At 32.7% G+C, this 21,255-nt stretch overlaps 2 protein-coding genes across 9 annotated transcripts in view; both read right to left on the bottom strand.

The window, feature by feature from the left end:
* LOC116346937 (potassium voltage-gated channel protein Shab) overlaps nucleotides 1-2,776 on the bottom strand; it is a 75,896-nt gene extending 73,120 nt beyond the window's left edge. For all 7 annotated transcript variants that reach the window (XM_031777253.1, XM_031777260.1, XM_031777258.1 and 4 more), the window contains exon 1: nucleotides 2,506-2,776. The gene's annotated coding sequence lies outside the window, so the exon portion shown is untranslated. The remainder of the gene's footprint in view (nucleotides 1-2,505) is intronic.
* Nucleotides 2,777-4,139: 1,363 nt separating this feature from the next.
* LOC116347092 (uncharacterized ATP-dependent helicase C29A10.10c-like) lies at nucleotides 4,140-10,725 on the bottom strand. Of its 2 annotated transcripts, none has more exons than XM_031777525.1 (16): nucleotides 10,702-10,725; nucleotides 9,197-9,403; nucleotides 7,871-9,102; nucleotides 7,655-7,797; nucleotides 7,478-7,591; nucleotides 7,151-7,392; nucleotides 6,953-7,040; nucleotides 6,818-6,832; nucleotides 6,590-6,748; nucleotides 6,150-6,507; nucleotides 5,937-6,081; nucleotides 5,770-5,874; nucleotides 5,406-5,692; nucleotides 5,266-5,324; nucleotides 5,034-5,173; nucleotides 4,140-4,382 (listed from the first exon to the last, which is right to left on the bottom strand). In XM_031777525.1, exons 1-16 carry the CDS (start codon nucleotides 10,708-10,710, stop codon nucleotides 4,269-4,271), a joined length of 3,417 nt encoding a protein of 1,138 aa, XP_031633385.1. In that variant the 5' UTR covers nucleotides 10,711-10,725; the 3' UTR covers nucleotides 4,140-4,268. The 2 variants fall into 2 exon arrangements, with proteins under 2 accessions (XP_031633385.1, XP_031633386.1); XM_031777526.1 differs by lacking the exon at nucleotides 10,702-10,725 and adding an exon at nucleotides 9,527-9,709.
* Between the last annotated feature and the right edge of the window lie 10,530 nt (nucleotides 10,726-21,255).

Genomic DNA, 21,255 nt, shown 5'->3' with positions numbered 1-21,255 from the left:
ATTTTAACGGATTTCACATGAATTTTATTTGAATTTCGTGTTTCAACAAAAAAACGAGAAAAACAATTTAAAATCATTTATATAAGTGCATGCGTACACATAACGTATACTCAATCATGAGGTGAAACTATTCCCATTTTGTTTTGGTGTGAAATAAATATAAATCGGTTTTGATGTATTTTGTTTCAATGAGTTGTTGTTTTTCACACGAAAAGCCCTTTTCGGATTTATTCATCTCCACGCCGAAAATGTTATTTAGTAAATTGGGGCGATTTTAATTATCTCGATTTTGGTTTTTGTATTTGTATTGTGTTCACAAGGAGGTATTGTGTGATGTACATTAAAATAAAATTTATGCGCATTGAAATGGAATATTTTCGCGGTAAATTGTCTCATTGTATTCGCACATAAACCTTTATTGATGTAATTTTTTTTTGCTTTTCATTAAATTTATGCATATTAATATATCAATTTTATGATGATTCACACACAAAAAAATCACCCAATAAACGAATTGAAACGCATAATAAAAAGAAATGAAATCACATTATGTGGATTGGTACCATGTCAAAGGTAAATCGATGGCTGAAAATAAAAAAAAACTCGTTGTGGGATCTGCATATGTAATTGCATGATGGTGAGCGTCTATACACATGACAAATAGACGAGATTGAGCGAGAAAATGAACGCAACAAAAAGTATGCGACACAATATGAATGTTGTATGTACAAGATTGAGATAAATCATCTGGTAAAATAGTGATATGGTTAAATCAAATTAAAATGAACAGCAAATAGTTTTTCTGGTGGTTATTCAATGGTCATGGCTCATGACAATGCACTTAAGCGACGAGAGAATTCCAAGGCATTCAAACAAAAGAACATAATCGAATTAAACACATAACAATGATACATTCACGATTACGAAGAAGAAGAAGCGAAAAAAACACACACAACATCCCTGCGGCTGTGACCAACACGCTGCAGCAGCACCATGCTTGTCTGCTGAACTTCAGTGCCATTTCTTTCAATAAATGTGGCTTGATTTTCTTGTATTGTTCATATGTTTGGATCTCATTCATTCACTCTGTCTTTTTAGTCTCGATGTATTGGATTCGAAAATATCCATATTGCTGTCGTAATTTCAATGTTACATTTCTTGCAGTTGCTTGGCGAAATTTGATTTGCAACATCATTTATCATTTGGCATTGATTTTTTTTCGGTAGTTCATCTTTAGTTTATTTATTCGAAACAATGTTCGGATGAGAGAAAAAAGTCGAAATAAAAAAAAACTGCTCTAGTTGTATAGACAGTGGCTCGAAATTCGGTCTTACATACAAATCCTTACGTTGAAAGCACGAAATGTTTGTAAAAGCTTCTTCACAAAAGCATGAATTTGAAAGAAAGAGAATATCCACTTTTTTTAAAAAGGCGAAATGCTACATTCTATCGATGGTCAAGTGGGAATAGACTTGTGGTGGGGCTTCATACGCAACTCGACCTTGTTTAGTTTAACCTGAACAAATACCGCACCATTTCAATTTTTTTCGCAAACCAAATTTGAACTGCACAAAAAAACGAGCATAATCAATTTCGAATGATGGCAATATTGCCAAATGAAAAAAAAAAAAGAAACCATAGTCTGTATTGTACACAAAGAAATGATTGAAATGGTTACCGACCGACTTGTACATCGCCACAATGTTTCGAACTTTATGCAAGTTTTGTATAACACTATAATTTGGTAATTATTTTTCAGTTTTAGACGTTATCTTGTAAAAATGGAATTGGTATTTGATGTAAGCATTCTGACGTAGAAATCTTTTTCTGTCAACTTCTTTTACCACGGAAGTTACATATGTGTGCTGAGAATGTTCTGGGCGTAACTTTAAACATCCAGAAGCATCTATTTTGAAGAAAACTTCTTCTGCGTTAGAATGAAAACGCTTTTTACACAATTCTTCCAGTTAGACACTAGAGTTCTTGTTCTAACCAGAATCATCACAATCACAATACACTTGCACAAATGCTTTTGCATGCTTCGTCCATGCTTACTTCAATTATTTCAATTACATGTGCTCTGTCATAAATTGGCATTTGAATCATCGGCCATTCGAATAAATTGTGCACTTCAATTTAAATAGTTCGAAATGTGCAAATAAAACGTAATTTTGTTTATGCTTGTTGCCGAGACAATGTGTAAATGAAAAATTTGAGCTTTCGTTTCAAACATTTCTTTCGTTAACATTCATTTATTTCAATTTCATCAAATGGATCACATCATTTAACACACACATGTTGATTAAATTTCAAACTTTAAAGTATATTTTAAAGTCGATTACATTCGTTGAGTCTATACCAAAATGCAGAAGCAAGAAAAAAACAGGAACGTTTTCATTCTTCACCGTGAACACAATTCAGATACAAAATATAGCAGAGACAAATTTATCCTCTGAATATATTGTTACAGTTTAATTTTCTTTTCTTTTTTTTTGTTTGACTTACTTTTAAATGCTTATCAAAAAACAATTATAAACAAAAAAAATTCCCGGAAAATAATGTTTTTTTAAATAGTACACAGTAAACAACACCACCAAAGTCAAAAGTTCACTTTTTCTGTTGCTCTATTTTCTCGCTTCGTTGGCTGTCGTTTTAATTTAGCTAATAACTTTTGCTCCGTTCTCTTGTTCGTGTCTATAGGATATTTGAAATGAGAGAGAAACAGATATTCAATAGGTATAGGAGAGAAACACAACACGCGAAACACTCGGTCTGGTGCCCGAATCTCAACTGATGGACAGACTCGAAAAAATGTCATACACAATAGGCACACACACTACATAGACATTACAATAACAATTTTGAAAATATACACGAGAAGAGCGAACGAACTGTGTGTTTGAATAAAAAGGAAAGCGTTTCTTCTTATTTGATATTCTTTTATATATATATCGTTTCTCTTTTTGTGAGTGTTGTTTTTTTTTCCTTCTTTCGAATTGGAGCGCTTCTCAGTGGTCGTTCGTACATAGTTTTTCATAATATTGAGGCAGCAGCACCAATACCAACAACAATAGCCAAAAAGAAGAGAGTAACGCATTATCCGCGCGCATCTTTTTACATACATCACAGCAAGAACAAAAACAAGCGTTACCAATACAAGTGTGAACCAAGAGCGGGCACAAAAAACAGTGGAAAGCACATTGTATACGTATGTGCGTACCACTCTCGCTCGCTCTCTCTCTCTCTCTCCTTATACTTATATCGGTGTGTATTTGTATGTAGGAAAAGCACGCTCCGACAAGTCGAAAAGCGGAGAACATTTTTAGCGCGACGAACTCATAGCATAAGCACATGACGTCCGAAACATCCATACCCGAACTTGTGAAGGACCGTATGGACATTTGTTCTACATGCGGCCTTCTATTTGTGTACGGCTTTTGCTTAACGTGAGTTGTTTTTTCGTCACTGGGCTAGACGATAGGTGAAGTGACTTTTTGTTGCTCGAAAGAGTTTTTGCTCCCTGATTTGCTTTGAACAAAGCATTTGACAGCATATCGGAAAATGTAGCACACACAAAAATTTAATGCGTTCTGCAACGCTTCGATGATGATGTGTGCGTATATACTGTTTATAAATGTGGGGCAAAACCACCTCGCATGCATGCGTTCTATCCGGTCTAAAAACTGTAAATTCTTACGATAAATTGAGAAACAAAAAGAGAAGATCGAGGATATGAGAAATTCGAGAAAGTATAGCACCGTGTACGATATAACACAAATGGATTCGATCAAAATCACAAAATGAGTACCAATACTCCATCTAGTGATGCGACAGCAACATAAATACGTAAACTTATAGAATTTAAACAATGTACAAAAACGCGTAAGTTACAAAGCATGTTGCGTTAATAACTATTCTACCGCATGTTGGCATAATAATCTACAAATAGACTCATCTGTGTACAAGCAAACAAGCGCCGCATTCAGCAAAATCAAACAGAGTAAAACAAATTGGTGGAAAACTCGGTACGAAGCAGAGAAGCTGAAAATTGAATTCTATTGTAATGTCCATTGTTTGCTCAATGGAAATGACAATTCAAAGAATAACAATGTAACATTTGAAGGGAAAAAAACATGTTGTTTTCAGGTAAAAAAATATGCTAAAATATCGCTTTTATTCACTATTGTTACAGGTTGCTTCAATACTTATTTCAAATATTTAAAAAAAATATCAATTTTGACATAATTTCATTCACCAGATAGATTCATTTACTTTTTTACTAACAAATCAGCAATTTGCTGAAAATCATATTTTGATGGGATATTGTGGAATTTGTGTCGATCTTTTGCATCTGCTAAAAGATGTTTCCATACATTGGTATGCTATTTGTATGCAAAATATAAAATGGATTCATTATGATCAATAAATTCTGAAAATAAAAACGAATCGTTCCGGCGAAAAAATAGCTCTTATATTTTTCAAAATAATACTCTTGATTCATGTTGCACTATTATTTGATTTTTTTATTGCAAAATACAAGTGCGTAAAGAAAAAAATTTGGGGGGAGGGAGTGCGTTGTGTTAAATTAACACGGTTAATTGAAAGAAAAAACCAGTGAATGTACTGCGGCCACAGCTATGGGAGTGCTATTTTCGCAGATCTTATTCATAGGCACTATTTGTGTTGCGGACGGAGCTAGGGGTAGATACAAATTAGAAAACTAAAAAAACTAAGAAAAATTTGGGCTTATTGTGAAAAATTAGCAATATTAGAGCCGTTTCTCACCCTAATGACGGAGTCCGTGCGTATGTCGCATCCAAACGAATTGTTGTCGCTATTCACTGAGTTTGTTTGAATGTGACTTACGGATTCCCTTCTGGTCAAGTATGGTATGAATGTTGTTTATAAACGAAACGTTAGTATTTTGAAATATTATTCGAATGTTTCGAATCATTTTCATGTTGAAGTATTATTTTGAAGCAAATAAGTGCTATTCTTTCGCCGCAACAATTCAAATCATCTATTATACTTACCGATATTGAGGTAAAATTTCCGCAGATCACCAAACATTTTTTGGCACGCGTCAAAGCCACATTCAAACGTTGCAAATTTGCCAAAAATCCAATGCCAGTCGTTCGTGTAGTACACAGTATTATAATGTCCCGTTCTTGGCCTGAAAGAGGGTCACAAAAGAATGAAAATTGATCAACAAATAATGGAAATGATCATGATGAATTACAATTGAATAAATAAATTTAAATGTACCTTGATAAGAGTCGATTGTGTTTACTTGAATATTGAAACCGGCAAGCGTCTGTGATGTTCTGTAATATAAAAAAAGGAAATGTTCCTGATTAAGACTTGAACATAAATTTAACGTGCTAAAAAAAACAAAATTGTTATACCCCATTTTTCTTTGAATTTCCGATCTCTGTTGTGCATAAGGCGTAATTATGCCATATGTATATTTCTTTGGATCAGCATGTTTGACCATCACTTTTAACATATCAATAATAAAAGTGGCTTCTTCTGAATTATAATAATTGATCATATCACTATTTGACTGCAAATAATTTAAACTGAATACAGAGTAGGGCTGAAGATCAAAGGGTTCTTTTGTATTTCCGGCCGAAATCAATCGATTTTTGTAGAAAGTATTTGGGAATTTACAAATTTCCGGATGCATTCGATACTAAAAAAATAAAGAGAAAAAAAGCAAAAAACAAAAATTACTGATTACATTTTGCTACTTGTAGATAGAATACGCACTTGAGTTGTCATCGTGTATGTGATTAGTGATCTCGAACTGCTACTTCCAAATGTATCATATAATCGTGCAAACAACGATCGATCTAAGCTATTAGATCGACACACCTAAGGAGAGAAAAAATCTATTATGTTCCTACATTTTTCAAATTGTACGAAAATGGTATTACGTTTGACAAAACCACTGGATTCAGTTGATTTGAATCTCCAATTAAAATAAACGATGACACAGCGTACTGTAATGGAACCAATGTCCACGGTTCAGTGCACTGAGACGCTTCATCAATAAAACATACGTCGAACTTTGCAATGTACCTTAGAAATTTGACGGGAAAAAATATTCAATTAATCACATTCGTTGACAAAGAAAGAAAAAAACCCACTGTTTTAAATTGATGCAGCTACTGAGTGTAGAACAAACAACTCTAGCGTTTGTCATAACATCCCTAATGTTATCATACTCAAATATGGATGAATTGCCCATCTTTTCCAATGCAGCGTCTATCGATTTTATGCGTTTTTCGTTGTCTTTAATCTTTTCTTTGTCAGCAATGTGTTGACTTTTTCTCAACGAATCATTATCCTCTAGAAGCTTCTTTTTGTCAGCGTGGAGCTTCTTCATTTCGGGATTACGTGGTGATGTTGGTGTTGCGACTAGATTTTGTGGTGCAATTCTTCGTACGTCCGGATGCATGCTATTCAGAACACCGAATCGAACTACATTCAGAATTCTTTGTTTCTCTGTAAAATTTGAAAAATTATTTAATTTCACTTTACATCGTTTACAATGATAATATTCTAATTGCAGAAAAAAATCTTATACCAATTTTGTCGTTCATTTTATCACGAATATATAGCAATCTTCTGGCTATGATGTCGACGGCAGCATTACTGGATGTCAAAACTAAGACTCGTAATTTTCTTGTCATGTCTTTGCCGTAAAGAAGTTGCAGAATAATTGATACAATGACCCTGGTTTTACCTGGCATTTTTTTCAATTGACAATAAATTTTTAGTTTTTACAACATTCAATTTTTAATAGGTAACGAACCTGTGCCGGGCGGTCCTGTGGTGTTGAGTCCGTAGATCGAATGATGGAGCAAAATATTCAATTCCATGGTTAAGAATAGAAAAATATAGAAAAATTGTATAAATAAAGCAGCGATAAAAATGTTTGAAAAATTACCTTCAATCAATGATAAAGTTGGATGTTTACTCATACACTTATTGTATATAGATTTCATAATATGCAATTGTTCCTTGTTCAATACATCCTAATTGAAAACAAAAGAGTTTTGATATCAACAGAAATTCTGGTTTGATTGGTTTTCATGTTGATAGACTGTTGACAATTTAAAAATCGAAAATTAAAAAGAAAAATTACATAGCCTGAATATGAAAATTCTTTCGTAATATTATTCGGAATTGTTGGTGGTTTGTATAACTTTGGATTGAGAATAAGATTTTTAAATGGTGTTTGATTCAAGTAAAAAATTGCATTGAACAACTTTAACTCGGTTCGAATATTAGCGATTGGTTTTATGTATATTGTAGTTGATTCGCCGTGCTTTAATTTGGATACCGCTTCAGATGCCTCCAGTGTGAGATAAGTTGTCTTTGAGTAGCCTAGTTCATTTCGAAAGAGACATTTGATTATTTCATGGATTATTCACAAGCCAAATTCGAACAATTCAATTGACATTCGACCAACCTGAGACTGTTGAACGACTATTTGTGACATAGGCAAAAAAATTGGGATGATTATTTGTTTCAACACAAACGAAATCACCCGTATTTGATGTGGCGTTTGAGCCTTCACCGACAACTGAAATGAAATCAAACCATTTCGAATAGTTATAATGCATTCATGGAAATTCATCAAACTTACGCTGAACATGGAATACATATCGATTTCGGTTGGCCCTTTTGGCAAGACTCATTGCATTGATAACTGCTTCTAGTCGGTTTTGATGACGATTCTCAGCTTGAATCGATGACCACAGCTCATGTTTGAGAAGCGGCGTAAGGGTGCTATAGAATTGTTTAAAATAAAAATTAATCAATTTGACATTTGACACCTATAAACATGAATCGAATGACTCACTTTTTGTATGATTCGAAATTCGGGTAGCTAAGAGATAAAGGTGCTACAACAAAATTAACACCGTTTATTGGTGGCGTAGTATTTCTCTGTGATATCCAGTCGGTTCTCCATTCTGTGACGTCTGTGATGATATTATGCAGAGGATCGTTTTGAAAGCTGCTTAAACTATCCATTCCATGTGCTTGCATTGATTTGACAGGTGATGCAATAATTTCACCAATATCATCTCTATCCGGTGTGTATTCACGAATTGTCGGCGATCCATTCGCGAATTGTACTCTACGGCCCCTTCTTCCACTCTTTCCTTCTTCGCGCACTGTTTTTTTTAATATTGAAACGAGTTGACCATTTTTTGGATGGATTTTTGGTTTGTGTGCAATACGTTTCTTCGTCGATGAAGTTGCTACTTGTTTGAGAGCTTCGTCGAAATTTTTTTTAGCTTCGTCTACCTTTTGTTTGGCAACAAATGGATCAAATTTATCGACAAATGGTTTTGGTTTTTCATTCTCTTTAATCGATTTCGCATTATCATCATCATTTCTTCTGGTCCTTCCATCTGACGTTGATGGCTGATCATATAAGTCATTACGTGCTCTTGGCATTGTTTCCACTGGGCATAAAATTTGTTTGGCAGTTGCTGGCAATGAGTTTTTTCGGCATCTTTTTGCTGCTAACAATGGAATGGGTTCGATTTCTTTGACCGATTTTCGCTTATTATTTTGTTGCTGTTCCGTTACTTTTTTAATAACAAAATCTTGATTTTGCGATAATCTATGTGACCAGCTCTCATTACCATCATCCGAGTCATCGCTATCAATTAAAATCGAATAATCATCATCGATTTCATCGGTGTTATTCACCTCTTTTTTTATTTCCAACATAACTTGCTGCGAATAAATAATATCGTTGTCATCATTGTCATCGTTGACTTCATTGACTTCATTGTCTTCGTTGTCAACTTGGTTTTCAACTCTTTGGGCAGCCTGATTTTCATTTGGAATTTGCGGTTGAACATCTTCCTCATCGTCGCTTATTAAATTAATTACATTATCGCTGCCGTTCTCTCTTAATGTATTGTTAACAAGTTTGTATATATAGTAACCGCTCCACTTTTCCTTTGGTTCAACCTCAAAAATTGATTCTGTACATCCAATTCCGATGATATCTCCGTGTTTCAAACTACGTGGTTCGGTTTCAATTAGAGCATCATTTACATATGTACCGTTTGTCGACTGACAGTGAAACCAAAGTGAAAAAAAAAAACACAAGAAATCTAGTGTTATTTTGGCTATTTAATACTTAATTTTACACTCAAACCAAACTAACCTGATTGATAAGTGTAACACAGTCATTTATTGCATCAAGTGTGATAAAACAATGATTGCGACTGCATATATTAGACGGTGTGCAAACATCCGCTTCTTTATTTCGGCCGATTGTCGACTTACCTACATTTAAAAAAAACACTCTGTCCTGCTTTAGCCGGATAAGATTCCATTTATTGCTTTTAACCATCTTTGTGTCAATAGTGGCCTGTAAAACAAAAAGACGTACATCAATTCGGTTTTATTTAAAAAAATAACCAATTTAATTTCCAAGAAAAACTGTTAATTTTAAAAATGCCGACAAACAAATTAAAAACAGAATATGACATACTTTCCACTATCCAAACTTGTTTTTTTTGTTACATTGACCGAAAATGCGTCGATATTGCAATATTTTAGCATATAAAAAGTATATTTTTTACGATATTTAACACTATGATTACATTGACAATAGATATTCAATTTATTGATGAGAAATATCGTGATTTTTTCATCAAACTGCGACCGTACCGAATTTCAAAAACATTCTCAATCAGTTGTTGGTAAATGTCACTGTCACAATTCAACATCACTGACTAACAAATGCCGAATCGATCGTGAAATGTTTCAAACAGATGGCGTTGCCAGTGTTAGTTTTTCGTTGAAGCTTTCGATTTGTTTATGTCTTTCGAAGATAATTTTCGAAAATGATGGACAAGACCAAAATTTGGAAAAAGACCAAAACTTTGTTGTTTTGTGCCAATAAACACTTCGATTTTGGATTTGATTATCAAAAAATGGAAATAATGAGAATAATTGATTGCCCGAGAATGAAAGCAAGACTTCTATTCACAACTTATTGAAATGTAACACCGCCATAGAAAAAATGCTGACAGTCAGCACTTTTTGTTTGGCAGTGTTACATTTCAATAAGTTGTGAATAGAAGTCTCGCTTTCATTCTCGGACATTCAATTCAATATCGAATACATTGTTTCGAAATTATTTTATGGGAAAAAAATCCACCGAACAACAATGTATGTTTTAATGTTTATCTATTACTTACATTGTTATGTTTTTGGGAAATTTTCAATTAGGTATCCAAAAATTATTTGAATGAGAAAAATTATCGTTTGTTTACTAAGTAAACGTTCGTTTGCTTTCTCCATTCAAACATTTTTTGTATGCTTTATTGAAAATGTCCCAAAAAAACATAACAATGCAAGCAATAAATTAAAACAATTTAGATTTTTTGTTTTTTGACGGAACTTTTTTTTATAAAATAAATCCAAAATTATATTGATATTTTTTTAATGTTTTTACATTCAAACCTATACAAATGTTTTTACATACGTCTAGCATAAAACGATAAAAATATATCTACAATTTTATTGATCATATATGATGAGCAAGAGCCTTTTTTTATTGGGGGATATAAAACTTTCAAAAAGGTTTGAAAATCGGTTTAATTTTATTGTTCCTTCCCTTATTAGTTTAGGTAACTATTACTATATCAAATGTATTTTTACCCTTATCATAAAAAACGGTCGGATGCCAAAATGCGAAGTTTAAAAAAAAACTTGAAATGCCACGTTTGATACCAAATTCAATTGAAATCGTGCCCTTTACTACGGTTGCATACCAATTGATACAGATTTCTTTCACGCGATTCTATAGAATATCCAACATCTATATCCAACCATCGCGCTCGATATATCGACTTATACTAAATACAAAACGGTTTAACAGAAAGTATTTATCCAGTGTATGGTGCGTATTTGGAAATTTCAAGTTATCATCGTATAGTAGGTTGTTCATCAGATGCGTTTTCACACTCTATCCGTTAGTTCTGCAGACTTATCTACTACCAAGTGTCATGATCTTTTTTTTTGATAATCAACTTTCTTTCAATTCCATTATCGCAGTAACCTTAGCGATAGCTGTGTATTCTAAGCGAATGAACGTGGGTATTATATTTCAACTGGAATTCACGCATATATTCAGACATGTATGCAATAAATTAAAAAAACTCTTATCTCTTAAAGTCAAAAAGTGATAAAGGAAATGATATTCATGTGAATTATTACAATTTTCCATATTTTTAATGATTCTATCTAACTTTAAAAATATCAATGAACAATACAGTACGTACGATGAATGTTTTTTTAGTCGCCAACATTCGAATCAAATTTATTTTCTCGTTTTCTTATTCTCGAGGAACCAACGTTTGGTTTTTCTTCGTTTGTGTGAGAGATAAAACAAATTGCATCAATGTTTTATGTCTAAACCATGACAAAAGTGGCAAATTCGAATAATTGCCTAATTGCAGACAAACTGCATGAAATCACTGAAAGACTTACACTAATTTTTTTTATTTCAATTTTATGATGGTATCTACTGGTATCTAATAGTTTTAATCTTCGAAAAAACATATCAAAAATAAAGTAGACCCTATTTTTTCACACCCTAAATGTTAAGAATGCTGAGGTTGTGCATTTCGACAATTGAGCATATGTACGTCATTGCAATACGCCCAAAGTGAATTGAGTAGTTCGTCATGTAATTTTTGGGATAGTAAATTTTTATGGTGATGCGAAAGTGAATCATCAAAGAAAATAATATTTATTTTAATTGAAATGCAGTCAATTGATCGTAAAAATCTTCCCTCTTTAATTGTTTGAGAATGTATTTTACGAGATTTGGTAAGCTGTTCGGTTATGTACAGTTTTGTATAGATTACTTTGATTAAAAATGCGCTCGTAAACTACTGTCTGAATGCATACCGCATTTTTATAAAATAAACGAATTATAAATGTGATCACATACGATAAAATGAAAACCATAAAAATTAGTTTTTACGACATTGGATATTGAAATTATATCCCATATCTAAATTATTTTTATTTATTGTGGATTTTTGTATGACTCACTGTAATTCAGAATAGATATGTTACGACATTTTAAATAAAATTATGCAACAGTCGATCAATTGGGAAAATTGGTAAAATGGATATGATTTTAAAGATTAGTGATTTGGGTGCATTTTTATATAATAATAAGAATTTCTGATTATTATCTTTGGTTTTCATTGTTTCATGGGCCTTGATGAAGATTCATGCACAGAACCGAAATGTCGGCAATGTTTTTCGAATAAAATATTGATTTACACCGTTCTTGACTTCAGAAACCGGTCTTGGCTTTAATTTGGTAATAATCAGATTTTCTGTTTTCAACCAATTATTGAATAACAAAATTGCTTTGACATGATTATATTGCCCAAATGTTTAAAATGCTGACTTACGTGAAAATTTACGGAACTTTAACACAGTTCAAAATAGACGAACAACAGACGACAACAGTACACTACACAAAAATGAATCTTCTGCTATGAGGACACAATGGATACTGTGTATATGCATATTTTTAAAAAATCTTCGGATCTAAATCAACACATCTCCGAATTGTGGCAATTTGGATTCTTACAAAAATTAAAAATTAACCACATCCAAAGGCAATCAAAGGAAACCAATAAGTACACCGAAAATTTATTAAATGATTGATGGTAAGTGTTTATAGATAAACTGGTTCTCTTTTCTTCAGAGAGAATCAACAACTGATTTTAAATGAACTACGTGCGAAAGCAAAAGTGTATTATAACAAAAGTACATATTAATATGCAATTTTGGACATTTGATTTGCTCTGATGATTACAATAGCGAAAAAGTGTGATTTGTATTGTAAATTACTTAATCATTCGTTGTTGCGCGATTGCACGCATCAATATCTATTATATAACTTATATTCTGCACTCATTAATTCATATGTTGTAAATCCAATGCAGTATTTTACCTAATAAAGTGTATAATTTGTGAATAATTGCATTAATTAATCAACAACAGCAGAAGAATACATTGTTTTCGTTGCGAATTTCGCGACTGTGAATCTTCACGGACTGATATATTAGAAGCAACCTTACTAGCGTCATTGTTTGAACGCTTTACTTACAGTAAACAAACACTTTGTGTGATGTAATAGGAAGATAGAATGTCGCTGCAATCAGTAAATACTATATTTTGGTATCGTATAGAATCAAACTTAATTCACTTGCAAACGTGAAGCATGCGCATTTCGCACAATTGTGTGCAAAAAAAACCATTCAATCGGATTGAATTTATCCTTTAGCTGAGTTTATAAGAAAATTGTATTGGTTTGTTTTAATTTACTAACATCCCACCACGATATTAGTGCTAACAATTCTCAAAATGTTTCAATACAGTGCTAATTTCGGATGTGTGTAGAGTTTATGGGCGTTCCAAATAAAATATCTTGGATACTCTCTGCTTTATTTGCATTTCTCTATCTTCTTTTAAAAATATTTGTTGCATTTGTGTCGGCATATCTTATAAGATACGCCCATTCCATGGAAACAAGTTTTAGGCACGCACTCTACGCTTTTTATCTAGGCATTTGATCATTGTGTATGATTGCTATTTAATCCATTGTTTTATTTTCAATGTCGGTCAATTTATTAACGATCATGTTTTGTTATGCTTTCCACTTGAACGATGTTCGAATTGACGACATCGAATTTCAGTCTACAGTCATAAATATCCTCTTTTGATTTAAAACGCTAATTCCATGCGGTAATAATAAGATGTATTGAAACCAACACTTGTTAATGTTCCACTATTTTAAAAGCATTATATATACAAAACGTGCATCTCTCAAGCCAAGTGCGTACACAGGTACGAAGAACACGAATTTTTGGCTGTCTTCTTTTACTCATCATTTGGTCAACATAAAAATCGAATGATGTGAATGGTTAGGCATTAATTTTCCCATTTGTATAGTCATTTATTCGGCAATAGAGGAAACATAATTTTCATGCTGAAAGTGCATTTTAACCCGATATCGTATTTCAAGTGGTCGCGATCGTAAATTAATTTTTTATTGCTTCAAATTTTAAACACATTCTTTGGCTAATGTAATGAGAGTACCGTGAAGCACGCTCAAATTGTGACCTCTTTCGGTTTGTTCATTCTTCATAAATTCATAAGGTAATAAATTGCATCTTACATTCGTGGTTTCAAGTGCAAGCATGCCTTTTGCATTAATGTTTTTCTTTGAAATGTTTTTTTTTTTTTGTGGAGACACATTGAACTTTTTCCATCATATAGTGTCGTATTTCAAGACAATGATTTTTTTTTAGATTTTTTAAAGAAAAGAAACATTTATCGTATAAATTTAGTTTAAAGAAAGAAGAAACGTACAATATTCAGATGTACAAAGCTATTGTTTCTTACTTTTCTTTATTGCAAAGACACAACAAAATGATTATTCGCGTGTTCATTTACCAGAATTATTTATGTTTTATTAAAACTGAAATTATCGCTGATATTGAGGAATGTATAAACAAAAACCGTGAATTTACTGGATTTTGTTATGAATTCTTGCCGAAACATCGAATACTTGTACAAAATAAAGTAAATTATATGGATTGGCTCAAAAACTATTAAATAAATAAACATCATACAGTCGCAATTTCTATATTTGGTAAAATGTCCAGTCACACTTCGTAAATGAAAACCTCTCACAGACGCTCTTCGTAGACGCAGATTGATATTCATTCATTTTATAAATCGTTCGTTGGCCATATAGTTCATTTGCGGAGAAATTTTGTCGATGACGTGATTGTGCTCGTACACACAGCGTTTGTATGACATCTCCGCCGAACTCCGCAAAGTCCCGCCATCGACAAAATTACTCCTCTAATGAATTATATGAGTGGTGAATGTTTTTTTTTTGTTTCGAATATTTTCATGGAACTAATTCCAACTTGAGTTTGAAAAAATGTTCTTGACAATAAAAAAAATGCATGCATTCAGATTCGAAAGCGAAATATTCTATGGGCTTGAAAAGGGAGAGTTTCAATGAATGCTGAGGAATGAAAATTATTATTGTGTTTTATCGTCCGCTTCATTCAGGCGAAAGTGTTTTGAATTTGTATGAGATCATAACAATATATAGCTCATTATTATGACTAAGTAGAATAAATCATGATTCATCTTTTTAGAAAATTTTCATTCCTCATAAAAATTAATATTTTTCATCGTCAACCGCTGGAAATGCGCATGAAGCAAAAAGTATTATTTATTTAACTATATTACTGTATATATAATACGGGTACACAAAAAAAAACGGCAAATTTATGAATTCTGTACAAATCCAATTCAATTATGATGATATTGTGTATTTCCCACCCCTTTTCAATCGTATTAACTTGAATAAAATTGAACCACAATTGCCGTTACCTGCATATTCAAAGTAAAAACTAACACCAAAATAAATATTGGATTTAAGGTTCAAATTCCAAAAACAATCAACACATTGACACGGAACGCTATATTATTGAGCGCATCGGCTTGTATGTTGTTTGACTGCATGCTGTGTGTATACGACACAAAGATTTTGTTTCAATGTCTTTCTTCATTTCGATATGTTTCGGTCGGCACGCACAGATTATACTCAACCATGGCTGTCATATTTTTGCGTTCACTTATTTAGTCTACACTCAAACGCAACAGCAATCGGTTGCACGATTAACGTAGTCCTCGTCTTTTTTCTTTCTTCTTATTTTATGTGCATTGTACTTATATGAAAAGACATTTATTTCAAAAAAAAGAGAAGAAAAAGAACTTATTTTTCGAAGAAACGGACAAAGATAATTTGAGTGAACGAACAGGTCGTTGTATTGATGCTATTTTTAGTTGGTTCTTCAACAAAAATACATTTCGTGCTGTAAAATCGAATAAAATATTGTGCATTTATTAAACAAAAATGAACGAAAAAATGCGTGAAAAAGTGAAGGATCATTTAATGGCTCGTCCCATATCATCAATTTACATAAGTTCAATGGAGCAAGATGCTGATATAGCGTTAAAAATGATGTGCATTGTGGATTATTATTTGGAGAAACATCGATTATATCCCGAAATAGAAGCAGTACCAAAACTATTAGGGCAAATCTTGAAATTTTGGCACTTCGGTTTGTTTCGTTACGTCGAGTATAAATTAAAAAAAACAATGGTCGGTACAAAACTATTGCAATGCGAATCTTGTGAATTTATTGGCCCGTACATAACCACACTTGAGCACATGATATTAAGTCATAATCGTCATGTAAGTGGTGTAATTTGTCAATGGTGCAAACAAACGGAGCTTCGAACACATGAACAATTTCATACACTGGAGAATTGCTACGTGAACTATGCATCGGAAAAAAACATTTCGAATTATCGTTGTGCCGATGTCATTGAAAAGTTTTATAATTTAATGAGTAATATTGCAAACAGGCTGGGAGTACGAATTACACGAGCTGAAAGGTTCAAAGCATGTGATATTCACACTAAAGAAATCGTTACTATTGTAATTGACGACGATAAGGAGTATGATACCAGAAGCTATAACGGAAGTCCTGATATGACTGCATTCAGAGCATCAAAGAAAACCATCGATCTGGACGTGCTCGAGAACCTGTTTAGTGAAGCAATGTTCTTTTTCAATATATCAAATGAATGTGACACAATGATTCCGCTTACACTCAATGATGACAGCGATCATCCCGATTATATTACGGCAAGAGCATATTACAGCGATCATTCGTCAACAAATACACCATCACCACAACAATACAATCCATCGCAAATGGCACCACAAGCCGTACACCAGGCAATGCAACGACAAATGCCATTACAGCAAATCCATCACCAACTAAACACATTAATTCAGACAACGACACAGTCCGGACAGCAATCAATACAAGAGCCGATCTCACAGCCACTGCACCAACCGATTTCTAATCAACCGATGCAAGGTGCACATCCAATCCGAACGATGCAATCATTACAAATACCAAGTTATATGCTTACACCACCAATTCAGGTAAACGACAATCTAACACCGCCGATCAACCAAGCCAGTGGAATGCATGCAATGAATATGATGAACAACGATCTCAATAAAAATGGAAGCCAACAAATGAATGGAAATTCTGATGAAATGGTTAAATTTGCTAATTTAATTTCGGCCACACTTAATAGTATGAATAGCGAGTCGTTGAAGCAAAGAGCCAAATTTCAAATTCACCAATTGTTGTTGCAGTTGTCTGCTGAAGACCTGAACATGTCCTATCGCAGCTAAAAAAATGTTTTAGATCTCAAATAAATATACACTTTCCATAGAATATTTTTATTTTTTATCGGTAGATCCATTGATTTGATAGTTAATTTTAATGTTTGATGAAAGAAAATAGAATAAAAGTTTGAATTACGACATAATTACTAATATAAATTGGGCTTAGTACTCAAAATTTCGCAACCTCGTATTTTTTATGATCAATACCTCTGTACAAGATGTGTACTTTACTGTACAACATTTTTTTCCGAAGTGTACAAAGAATTTTTTTTATGAATTGGAATATATTTCAATAAAATGTATGAACCTTTTTCGATTTAATTTTTGCCATTTTCTTGAATAATTTTAATTAAATTTCAATTTTAGATTGATTTCGGAACGAATTTGATTTGCAAAACAATAAAAGAAAAAGGTAAGAATATGAGTAAGCCTTTTAAGCCGTGAGTCGAGTCTTTATGGAAAAGTATTCTTCATTGTTTTGTAACTTGAAATGCGGCGATACACTGTTTACTTCTGAATAAATGGAAAACCACACTCTTTGTATCTGTCACTTGTGAAAAGAACACTCTTTTGTATACATTATATGGAAGCCGATCAGTGGCAGTGAAAAAATCATTTTACAACGTTTGCTAGTGACAAAAGTCAATATTTACATCAAAGAGAGTGTTTTCATATTTTCTTATCACAGCGACGTTTTAATGTGTTAAAAAGAGACAACATATGAAATCGGCTGAAACACAGTCTTATTGAGCCAATCTAAAAATGGAATGATTCTAATTATTATTAACTGGTGAACTCGTATTTGTGATAACTAAATTGCTGTCGTGTTGTGTTTTGTTGAAGAATTACAGTTTTATCTATATTCAAAAGCACTTACGTCAGACTGTTCAAACCGATATGGACCTACAATACAAAATGGTGGTGATCAATATCACAATCTCATGATCAAAATTTGGGTTTTCAATTTAAAATTTTAAAATCCACAACTCCTGAACGAAGTACCATTTATGGATCTTATGTTGTTTGAGACATGACAAAAAGTCGAAGTTGGATTTAGAACATTAAAAAAAATTCATCCAAACATTTATTGAATCAAGCAATAAAGAGAGTAATGTATTCGCTCACATCTGGCCCTCAGTTAAATAAATAGAAAAATTTTAAATCAGATATTAGCTGCAAATTGTTCGAAAATATTGAACCTTTCGGAAATGGCATGGAAAAGGCAATAAATTCAAATGTGCACAAAAGTAATCAGCCTAATTTATGTCATTCCCATGTTTGTAGCCAATTTGTGCAGCATATGGTAGATGACAATACATTACCACATAACAATAGCGAAAGCATAGAATCAAATGTGGAATAAAGAATAAAAAGAAATGGGCGGCAAAGGTAAAATGACAATTTAGTAAGGTGAATAAGGGTATTAACGTGTGTTTTAAATTGATATTACCCTAGGGGCCCGGAAGTATTTTTTATTCGTGAAAAACCATACATTTGAGTAGTGTACAATAACTTCACTTTCTGTGAATATTCGTGAATAAAATCGTTATTCCTGATTATTGTAAATACGCAAAATGGCGGAAGTCATGACATGAGCTGGAAGTCTGTCTTGACTCACTTTGGGTCAGGTCGGATCCACCTACTCCACAAGATCCACTACTCAAAATATCCCCGTATGATATCGTATGAGAGTGAGCGCTAATTTTCGTTATTTTACTCGATTTCCCGTCGGAAAAGCGAGAAAAATCGATTTGAAGATTTTTCCAGTTTTCATTATATAAATAAACTGTGAGAGAAATGCGTGAGATGATAGTTGAACGTTGAAATACAGTTTCAAGTTGTTTCATAAACTTATTTTTAACAGTGAAATTTTAGAACAGTATCTTATTTATAAGCTTAGTGATCAGAGCTCGGGTTCGATGTGAACTGGCCCTACATCAAATTAACGCTTATATTTATACCGAATTTTTGGTTGTAATTTTGATACCTCCACTCCAAATTATTACATTGTATTTTTGGTAGAAAGTAGATAATCACATTATTTTTGTAATACAATCATTCTTTCTTCACATAAATATTGTTTACATGATTTCCCATACTTCAAATATTAAATATTATTGTTAATTTATTCACTCTATTGTAAGTTAAACTGCATTTAACTGCATTTTCTCATCCATACTTATGTTTATGGTAAATGTAAACACTTTCAATTTAAATTTGAGCTATATCATTTACTTAACACATTGTCTTAAATTAGCACGCTATTGTTTCCTCATCTTATTAATGCATTGTTGCACTTTTCTCATGTTTCGCACGTGCATTTCACATGTCAATCTCTTGCTATTTCAATATGCAATCGTTGCGAATACAGTGCATGAAATCATGCTCTTTCAATATGCAATTCATAAATGAATAACACTTTGAATGCAAATTCAAACACAAGTCTCACTGAAAGTCTCACAGAAGCGATAACATTACTGCCTAAATTGATAAAAAAATAAAATTCACGTATAGTTGGCGGTACATTCTATGTAATAAGCGTATACTTTCCACTTAGTCCGTTGCAACGGAAAACAAGTTTGCATAGAATGCAGCGCCAAATATATGTGAATTTTATTTTTTATCGTTTTAGGCAATAAATCTATGGTTTTCTTATGGCTTCTTTAAGTCTTATCCGATTTTTCGGTTTTTCGGTTAATTTATTCGATATTCATAAAATATGAAGTAATTAAACAATCGCTACTTAGTCTAAAGATACTTCCATTGCATAAATGTAATTAAGTGATGCTTCTTTCAGCGTGACAAAAAATGCATTGCAGCGTGAATGGTCTTAATTCAATTGCTGGTCACGTGCATGTTCACGTGCTTTATTTAAACCAGTGAATAGAATGACGCTAGCGATATATCGTGATACTAATGATAGTACGATATGAGTATCGTGCTATTGGTACATTTTAATTTTGTGACAACAAGAATTTTTTTCTCCAACGTGACTTTTTTTTCTTTTCAAATGTGGACATCTAAAATATCAAAATAGAACTCTATTTTTGAGTTCACACGCTGGAGAGAAAAATTTTTGCTGTCACAAAATTGAAATGTACCAATAGCATGCTATTCATATCGTACTATCAATAGTGTCACGATATATCACTAGCGTCATTCTATACACTGATTTAAACACATTTGTTAATTCATGCATCAAATATCTCAACTCACTGATTGCCCGCAATTTTCTTCTATCTAATCTAAGGCGGTGCTTTCGCTTTCTGAAGCATCACATTTAAGAAATACAATATTTGAATCGTGATTCAAACAGTTGCATTGCATCGGGTGCATGCTACATAAAAAATAATTCAATGTAACTTTATTTTGAGCGAAGTTTTTTTTTTCAGGTCAACTTACCATTCACCCATTTATCTGGGAGGCTTACAAAAAATGATTTTTTGTACTATCACACAAGCAGCTATATACAAGTACTGTTTTTTGTCCTACTTACTTGACACTATTCATGTCTGCATTCGTTTACTTCTCTGTAAAGAATAACTTACCTAAACTCATGTCTTGTAAATATTTTTTTATCGATGTGAAGTTTTACGGTTCGAAAAGAGAAAGGAAAGCCCCTTTCACATTGAGATAAATTCATTGAAACTTATCGAATGCCAAAGTGAAAGGAATTATCCAACGACAAGACAAATGCATGAATCAGCCGAAACATGTAAAGAGATATTTAAGGTGTACAGTAACTCAGACTCAAGCAAAAATATTCAACTTTAATGTTCAAATATATTAATGTTTATTCAATATGATTCATAATAATATCATATAATATTTTTGAGGTTTTTTTATTGTCAAAAGGATTTTAAAAAAATTGTAATGAATATTGCGCTTGC

Source organism: Contarinia nasturtii, unplaced genomic scaffold, assembly GCF_009176525.2.
Source record: "Contarinia nasturtii isolate CC-2019 unplaced genomic scaffold, AAFC_CNas_1.1 Cnas_scaffold_1699, whole genome shotgun sequence".
Taxonomy (NCBI): domain Eukaryota; kingdom Metazoa; phylum Arthropoda; class Insecta; order Diptera; family Cecidomyiidae; genus Contarinia; species Contarinia nasturtii.
The sequence above is the reverse complement of the archived record's forward strand: the minus strand, read 5'-3'. Positions and strand labels throughout refer to the sequence as shown.

Coding starts and splice junctions, on each gene's coding strand:
- LOC116347092 (XM_031777525.1), bottom strand. Junction 7,798..7,870: donor AATTTCGAATCATACAAAAA/GTGAGTCATTCG, acceptor ACAATTCTATAG/CACCCTTACGCCGCTTCTCA. Junction 4,383..5,033: donor GAAATTTTACCTCAATATCG/GTAAGTATAATA, acceptor GCATACAAATAG/CATACCAATGTATGGAAACA.